The 8,571-nt window shown below is 49.8% G+C and overlaps 4 protein-coding genes across 4 annotated transcripts; 3 read left to right on the forward strand and 1 right to left on the reverse strand.

Annotated features, from left to right (window-relative positions):
- Nucleotides 1-243: 243 nt before the first annotated feature.
- BDV59DRAFT_211505 (glycoside hydrolase family 32 protein) lies at nucleotides 244-2,042 on the forward strand (the record flags this gene model as incomplete). Its single annotated transcript, XM_073695814.1, has 2 exons — nucleotides 244-358; nucleotides 406-2,042. 2 exons carry the CDS (start codon nucleotides 244-246, stop codon nucleotides 2,040-2,042), a joined length of 1,752 nt encoding a protein of 583 aa, XP_073542851.1.
- An 81-nt stretch (nucleotides 2,043-2,123) lies between these two features.
- On the reverse strand, nucleotides 2,124-4,082 carry BDV59DRAFT_196722 (putative C6 transcription factor; the record flags this gene model as incomplete). The annotated part of the gene is made up of 6 exons (XM_073692764.1): nucleotides 2,124-2,313; nucleotides 2,362-2,967; nucleotides 3,018-3,092; nucleotides 3,145-3,498; nucleotides 3,550-3,879; nucleotides 3,913-4,082. 6 exons carry the CDS (start codon nucleotides 4,080-4,082, stop codon nucleotides 2,124-2,126), a joined length of 1,725 nt encoding a protein of 574 aa, XP_073542852.1.
- Nucleotides 4,083-4,411: 329 nt separating this feature from the next.
- On the forward strand, nucleotides 4,412-5,776 carry BDV59DRAFT_211508 (glycoside hydrolase family 172 protein; the record flags this gene model as incomplete). Its single annotated transcript, XM_073695815.1, has 1 exon — nucleotides 4,412-5,776. One exon carries the CDS (start codon nucleotides 4,412-4,414, stop codon nucleotides 5,774-5,776), a length of 1,365 nt encoding a protein of 454 aa, XP_073542853.1.
- A 257-nt stretch (nucleotides 5,777-6,033) lies between these two features.
- On the forward strand, nucleotides 6,034-8,571 carry BDV59DRAFT_211509 (putative MFS alpha-glucoside transporter; the record flags this gene model as incomplete). Its single annotated transcript, XM_073695816.1, has 9 exons — nucleotides 6,034-6,343; nucleotides 6,642-6,715; nucleotides 6,762-7,085; nucleotides 7,134-7,257; nucleotides 7,312-7,353; nucleotides 7,406-7,446; nucleotides 7,495-8,219; nucleotides 8,270-8,374; nucleotides 8,425-8,571. Exons 1-9 carry the CDS (start codon nucleotides 6,261-6,263, stop codon nucleotides 8,569-8,571), a joined length of 1,665 nt encoding a protein of 554 aa, XP_073542854.1. The 5' UTR covers nucleotides 6,034-6,260.

Genomic DNA, 8,571 nt, shown 5'->3' on the forward strand with positions numbered 1-8,571 from the left:
AAAAAGAAAAAGAAAAAGGAAAAGAAAAGAAGAAAAAAAAAAAAAAGAAGGGGGGGCCTAAAAGTTGTTTTCAAGATTGAATTCAGTCTGCGCAACAGGCTTTTAGGTCTCGCGGAGCCCTAAGCCCACTCCGCGATACTAGGTAGATGCCGGGATCGGCCTTGGCGGGACAGCAACGCGAGATGTATATAAAATGTTGGTTCGGCAGTAAGCTTGGTCTAGATGTAAAAGAAAAACAAAAAGATGGACTCGAAACATGCAAGGCCGTCTCTGCATTTTACAGCGGACTGCTGGATCAACGATCCTTGTGCACCCGGATATCATCCTGCGACGGGCTTATACCATGTCTTCTACCAATGTAGGTGTCTACGCCTCGCGCGGATATACTTCACTCACACTAGACAGGCAATCCGCATGGTACCGAGTGGGGTTCTATGTCCTGGGGACATTTGACCAGCGAAGACCTTGTTTTATGGACCCGCTCCTCCAAGCCCGCTCTAATTCCCGACCAACCCTATGATCGTTTGGGTGTCTTTACAGGTTGTATGATACCGCCTGCAAATCCTCATGAGTCCCTGAAAGTTGTCTATTCATCAGTCTGCCATCTACCGTTCCACTGGAGCACCCCTCCATACCCCCGCAACTCTGCTGGACTAGCAATCGCCGAATCCAGCGATAGTGGAATGACTTGGACGAAATGCACGGAAAATCCTTTCTTGACAGGAGAACCTAAGGAGCTTCAGGTGACTGGCTTCCGGGATCCATTTCTAGCAGAGTGGGATGCTTTAGATCAACTACGTGGACGGAAGTCCCTGTATGGTCTTGTCTCAGGCGGAATCGAAGGCTACGGACCAACGGCGTTCCTATATTCTGTGCAGCCTGAGAATGTATCAGAATGGAATTATTTGTGTCCCTTGGTGTCTCTACCAGCTCGATTTCAGCCGTCTCCGAAATGGTCTGGAAATTTCGGCGTTAACTGGGAATGCACAAATTTCCTGACCCTGGAATCTGACGGCAAAAGCCGCGAGTGTCTCATTCTTGGAGCAGAGGGAGATGTGGAGCGTGAACATATCAAAAACTCCGAATCTGGCTCCCATATCCCTGCAAGAACTGTTCGTTCCCTACTGTGGATGTTTGGTGATTTGAAAGCAGACAAAGATTCGGCGCGCCTTGAGTACGCTCATGGAGGGTACCTGGACTGCGGCTCACTATATGCGGCAAATTCTTTCTTTGACCCTGTGTCCAAGAGACACATAATGCACGCATGGATTCCCGAAGAGGACATTACAGCGACCTATGCTAAAGACAAAGGATGGAACGGTGCGCTGGCCATTCCTCGCGAGCTTTTTCTCCTTTCTATACCAAATGTCACCCGCGCTCTTCAGGGTCATCTGTCGGAGGTGTCATCTGTTGAACAAGTTCTGGGTAAGGACGGTTCAGTCACTATTTACACCCTTGGAATTCGGCTAGTCAAAGAGTTCATCCGCCTCCGCGAGCGCTGTGGCCATATTTTCCAACGACAGCATATCTCGCTCCCATCACCGATTGGCCGAGAAACACAGCCGCTGTGCTCAACATCTTTCACTACATGGGAGCTCGAGGCAATAATCACCCTCGACCCCAGTTGCTGCCTTGAAGTAGGCTTCCATATTCGGCACAATCGCGATATGTCCATTTTCACCACCATCACCTTTTCTCTTTTGGAAGAGACGATCAGCGTTAACAAGGAAAAGTCAACTTCCAACCCAGACATCCGCAATTCCCCCGAAAAAGGCCCCTTTACACTCTTCTACAGGGCAGATAACTCGGCTATCGAGTCCATAGACAGGTTGGAGAACTTGCGTGTTCGCATCATCTCAGATGCAGATGTCTTGGAGGTTTTTGCAAACGATCGGTTCGCCCTGGCTACATTTGTCTATTCCTCGGAACACTCTAGCAATGTTGGTATATCCGTATTTGCCCAGGGGGGCCCAGAGAGTGCTGTGTTTGAGGAGGTGAATGTTTGGGACGGATTGTCAACTACTCGGAGCTTGGAGGTATAACGCTTTCCCGTTCAGAAGTTCTAGAAGTCACTCGAGTGTTGAAAAATACCTCCATTCAACCTGGCACATTGTGGATTACTTCTACAGCCCCGCCACTGAAAGCCGTTCTTCTAGTACTTCTTGTAGCATCATCAATGATGCACTTTTCTGCAGTATTGTTTGCTGGGCTCGTCCTGATGCTTGGATACATTGATAAAACCGAGGCGAACAGAGCTCTCTCAAGCAAGGGACATTTGCTGCCGTAATGGCGGCCACGGAAGTGATGAAAATGCTATTTTTTAATCAGCCAATTCATATGCTAGATCCGCAAAAGACGTACCTAACAAATATTGTCCACCTGTTCACTCGACAATCATGGAATGCCGAAATGATACTCGGTGACAATAGCACGAAAGAATCGATAAATCTCTGGCAATGATCCAGCAGCGGGTCGGAAACGGATCCGTCCTGTATTGCCTGGTAGATGGCCGGCCAATATATGGAAAGCCTGCAGCAGTAGTACTGGACTCGCAGAAAGTTCGACAGAGGACAGGGTGGGATATCGATCAGTTCCAATGGCTGTACGACATCGCCCTTTTCAAATCGGTTGACTTCCGGTAGGTAATGATACCATTCCTCAAGCTGATGTTCCAGCTCCAGTGCGATATTTGGGGCGTAGACGTATTGACCAGTGGCCGTCGCCTGAACAGCTGTGTTGCATCGATGTAGCATACGCCTCATAGCAATCTCAGCCAGGAAATAGGATCGTGTATTTTCCACAACTGTGGTTGTGGATATTGCACTACCCGGAGAAACGGAAGCAGCGATTCCTGGTGATGTACCTTCCGGCGTAAACTGCCACGTCTGCTGGCATAGCGGCAGTGGGACATGCTCATCAAGATCCCATATGCCACTTTTTGGGACATCCAATTGGGCTCCAATTTCGCTGAATGAAAGTCATCACTGTATCACACTTTGAAAACCCGCGTTACTTACTTTTCGAGTAGCAATACAGCCCAATATACTCTCCGGGTTTGCTCGACGATATTTGGACCATCCCCCTCTAGCCCACTGGATCAACCGTATCAGCTTTGTATCTCTGTCGCCAGGCAAGGCGAATCACCTTTTGAAGATGTTCTGGATCTTGGAAGACGCAATCAAACAGTAGTCATGTGCTTGACAAGGCTTTAGCAGACAAGAATAATACAAACCGATCAACAATAAGCATTGGACACTGCGAACACTGCACTCGGAGAGGATGATTGGCAACGAAGCAAGAGCGGTTTCAAAGTACGGGGTACTTGAGATTGTTTCGTCTTCCTCTACAGTAAGGCCAATCGCAGCCACCAGAAGGGAAAGGCACGTTTCCGAAGAAGGAAGCAAGGAGCCAGCAAGTACCTCAAAGTACTCTCGCGAAAATCCCGATGGAAGAATGGGGTACCAGATGTGCACATGTGCAGAGAACGCAGCCAGCGCGCTAGTGTGATCATTAATAGCAATTATGTCACTGAAACCTAGTTCAACTCACTTCACTGTGTGCTGGTGATGAACAATAAGCATGCGTGTACCTGCGTTCACATGGCCCTCGGATGCTGTGACCCGCTCCCCGCGTATCAGAACCTGAGTGAAATCTGCATCTAGTCCAAGCACTTGCATGATAGATGAATTACCAAGCAGCTTGGAAGGCAAATCAAACGGCGAGTTTTCTTGGTTTGCCAGGGTTTCATACTCGTCTCGCGGCTCCCTAGCACGAAGATCCGGGGAAAAGGACTGTGCTGGAAGGATCAAGCTGATTAGTTGATCGAGGCGCTTATTCAGGGCATTCAATTCTTCCTCGACACTGTCCCATATGTCAGTGCTGTCTGGGGTCGCGGAGTGAGCAGTCACGTACCGACTGGGGGGTTCCACCGGCGGCTCCTGGTAGATGCAGATCACGCCGTGAGTTTGACAATAGTGGCATGACGGTCTTTGCGAATCGCACTTGGTTCTCCGTGCGCGACATGCGTCACACGCCAGAGTCGTGCGTTTCCTCTTTGTTGAACGGTGTTCTTGCATAGTCATGGATTAGTATGGAAGCAAGCGTTGGCGGAGACAACTCGGTATAAATCGCGGAGGAGGACACGGCCTCCGCTCGGAGTTTGTACCCCGCAGTTGATATCGGGAATGATCCGGCGATGCTCCGCGGTACAAAAAGCACTTCGTCGCGGACATCGAAGGACATTCCGCGGGTCTCAGTTGAAGATCGGTCGAAGATGATGATGGGTCTGATCGTTAGCAGTGCTGGCAGGGGGTTATTAAAGAACTCTAGTAGCCATGTTCGTCATCGTAGACTCACTTGCAACTCTCCGTTCCATTATCTGTGATCAAATACATTGGTGACTCTTTTCAAAATGCCTATTGGAAGTGATTTACTGGCCGGTCTGGCTAAGAGACAAGTTGCCCGCAGTGCTCGTGTGGCTAGCTGGGACCACAAGGGACTCAATGAAGATGCCTTTGTGGTCCTGCCCGGTGAATCCATCGTGCTAGCCGACCTTGAAGGACCCGGGGCTATCACGCATCTGTGGTTTGTGCAGACATGCCGCAAGATCCTAGGTCCCGGTCTGATTCCCTACTCTAAATCCGGTGTGGCAATGATGGAAATCCACAATGCTCTGGGCCTCAACTACGAAATTAGCGACCCGGACTACTACCGCAAGGTAGTGATCAAAATGTACTGGGACGATTCTGAAGCTCCTAACGTCATTGCGCCCATTGGCGACTTTTTCTGTCTCGGACATTCCATGGCGGCCAACTTTCAGTCTCTCCCCTTTACGGTCTCAGTTAAGCCGTCTGAGGAGAAGAAGTTTGGCGGGGCCGCGGCATTCAACTGTTACCTCACTATGCCGTTCAACAAGCGCGCGCGCATCGAAATCGAAAACCAAAACGATGAGGCCTATTTCCAATACTTCTATATCGACTACGAGCTCTACTCCGAGCCCCTTCCCGCCGATACGTTGTACTTCCACGCGCACTGGCACCGTATGAACCCGACAAACGGCTGGGCGCCGTCTCGCATCCAGACCAACAGTCTCGAGACGCAGGTGCCGAATTTAGATGGGAAGGACAACTACGTCATATTGGAAACGGAAGGCAGCGGGCAGTACATTGGCTGCAACCACTCCGTGGCGCACTTCCAAGGGACCTGGTGGGGCGAAGGCGACGATATGATCTTCATCGACGACGACACTTGGCCTCCTAGCATGCATGGAACTGGCGGAGAGGATTACTTCACGCAGGGGTGGGGCATGCAGAAGAATGCGTATCCGTTCTGTGGCACGATCATCCACGAAGACGACGTGCCCAACTACCAGGTTAGCTACCGCTGGCACCTGACGGATCCTGTACGCTTCAACAAAAAGATCAAAGTGACTCTGGAGTCCGGGCATGCGAACCATCTGCGCGATGATTGGAGTACCACCGCATACTGGTACCAGACTCTCCCTGGCCCAAAGCTCGATATCCTGCCCGTGGAGAAGCGCGTTCCGCGCAAGCCTCAGTTCCCGCCGTCGGATGGTGTGCCTGAACCGGACGTAAGTAGCCTGAGCGCTGAAAAGCAGGATATGGTTAAACAGCGTGATGAGCGGATGGATGCGTTTGTTAACGATCGGAACGAATGGTTAGCAAGGAGGGCCCGTGATTCTCAAGAACGCGCGCGGGGCAATGTCGAGATTTGCAAGGATATTCGGCGGCGCTTCTTGGAAGGGTTGGCCATGTAGCGAGAAACTATGGTACATCGAGGCGTCGTAACAATAGTAGATAGAAATACAAACACGTGTCCCAGCCCAATCTTTCTGCTCTGGTTGTTATATATTGCGTTGATATTAGAAAAGTTTGCCGTTGTTGGGGCGGAAAAGAAAGCCTCGGGTCCCATGTCGTTATGTACTGTGGACAATCATGGAACCCTGGTTGAATGTGTATCATTGTGGTGCGATCTGAAGACTGCTGTACCATCACAGGCTAAGATTCACAACCTCGAAAATCTTTCGTTTGGTAGAGTCTTCGGCGATGTTGGTTTTGAAGCAACCTCAACAGCAAACCGGCACTCAACAATAATGTACGTATGCCATACAAACAGGATGTCTGTTGCATTATCAGTAGGTGACATGCACAAAATGATTAAGTCATTGTGGTCTTGGTGGAACGTGTGAAGTTTTCCCGACGGGCACCGGAACACTGGAAGGTAAGCCTGGCATTGAAGCTATGGCTAGACTTGTGACCGATTCGAAGCCGAAATATGTTACAGTAGCTGAATTGTGGCGTCCCATTCAAGATATCCGCTGTGGGTATGTCTTCTCTGAGGCAGTGGACGTCCATTCGGAGTGCTGACCCCACTATCATTACGCCACGCCCGCGGAGCTACTCTGGGTCTCCGCGAAACCCAAAGAATTTCTACCCCAGTCTTCCTCGTTTCCCCATGGGGAAATCTGAAAATCACTGGGGTAGCTGCGCATATAACCACATCCATCGCTCGCCTGAGATGCAAGTCTTGCGTCCCGCCACGATAGCGAGAACTTAGCGCGATGACAGAACAGTACAGAGTCCACGCCTCTAGAAACGTTGCGTTGGCTGACTTATTACCAGAATCGACTATACCATTATCAATCCCGAGAAGAAATGGCGGATGCTTCGCTCTCAGTGGCGATTCGCTCTCTGGGGTAAGTGCGCAGACCACCAAAGGCACACGCATTCTCACCTTTTCAGCTCTCTGGGTATCAAGTGGTGTTGTCATGCAGGGTTTCGACATCGTCGCGGGTGGTCAATTAGCTGCACTACCTGCATTCCGGAAGCAGTTCGGTGTCCTGCAGCCGTCAGGTGGCTACCTTATCCCGGCGCGTTACCTTTCGGCTTGGAGCTCGATTGCCCCAGCATGTGAGATCGTGGCCACCTTCCTTGTGGTTCCCTCACTGGAGAAGTTTGGCCGCAAGCCGGGGATATTGGTAGCAATGATGATATCTGTTGCCGGTGTCCTCTTGCAACAGTTGGCGACAGATTGGCGCACGCACCTGGCTGGCAGGGGGGTTAATGGTAAGTGGAGCTCTTTCCAAAGCCCCTCTCGATCTGACAGCAACCTAGGAGTTGCCATTGGTATCATGTTTACTATATCGCCCCTCTGGATTGGTGAGACATGTCGGCCAGAGTTGCGTGGCTTTTTCCTCTGTTTCTTCAACACTAGTATCGTCTTTGGTCAGTTTGCAATGTGAGTATTTGGTTTGACGCGAGTGTGGGGCTGCTGTTGCTAAGTTCTTAAAAGTGTCATAGTCTCAAAGGGAGCCAGCCATATCACTGGAAAATGGTAAGGTTTGCCTCGAAATGGCTTCCGCATTTCAACTAATCCAGCACTATAGGCAATGGTGGCTCCCAGTGGTGGCCATGTATATCTTCCCACGTACGTGCAGGATCGGCCACGTCCCTACTGCTGTTAACGTTGGAATAGTCATTCTCACTACTGGGTGGTTCTTCTTCCCTGAGTCTCCATACTGGCTAGTCAGATGCGGGAAAACCACGAAAGCAAAGAGGGAATTGAAGAAAGTGTACGGCTTCGGCGATGACGCTTTCTACGATATAGAAATTCGACGGATGGAAGAAGAAATCCGCATCGCAGCTGAGATTCAACAGACAGAAAATACGCCTAACCACAAGATTTTGGGGATCAACTTGTCGGCAGAAGCCGAGTGCTTCAACAGGAAAAACCGTAGGCGGACCTTTACTGCTATATTCGCTGCCAGCGGTCAGCAAATGATTGGTGCTACTTTTGTGATCGGTTACGCCACGTATTTCCTCGAATTGATCCACGTGAAAGATTATTTTGATGCGTCTGTGGTGCTTTATATTGTCATGCTTTTGTCCAGTATGTCGGCATTCCCTCTGACAGAAATTTTGGGCCGTCGAACCCTCATTGTCTGGCCCCAATTTGCGCTGTGCTTGATACTCTTGGTTATAGGGATCATGGGATGTCTCCCTGGCCAAACAAAAGCCAGTTGGGGTATAATTGTTTTCATATGTCTATGGGCAATCATTTTTCAGCTCTCCATTGGAGCAACCGGATTTGTTTTGGCGTCGGAGATTGCTACCATGCGTCTTCGTGGTCCGACCCAGGGTTTGGTCACTATTTCCAACGCTGTCTGGGGTCTGGTCATGCAATTTACGGTCCCTTATATGGTAAGAAATGACATGAAACAATATAGACATGACTAGTAACCACTTAGCAGATCAATCCAGATGCAGGGAACTTAGGGGGTAAGGTCGGTTTCATCTTCTTTGGCACCGGGCTTATTGCTGCAATTGGAGGGTGGTTTTTATATCCAGAAACAAAGGTGTTAATTCCCGATTATACTCTTATCAGAGTTACTAATCGCGATACCAGGGAATTTCATTCGAGAAACTTGACGAGCTATATGCACTAAAAGTGGCACCTCGGCATTTCGGAATTATGGCAAGTAATTTGGAGGGGGCAGATAACCCAACACTGGATGAGGAGAGCCAGAAATGCAAGAGCTCGTACGTTAAATAA

Source organism: Aspergillus ambiguus (assembly GCF_047715705.1).
Source record: "Aspergillus ambiguus strain CBS 117.58 unplaced genomic scaffold BDV59scaffold_64, whole genome shotgun sequence".
NCBI lineage: Eukaryota > Fungi > Ascomycota > Eurotiomycetes > Eurotiales > Aspergillaceae > Aspergillus > Aspergillus ambiguus.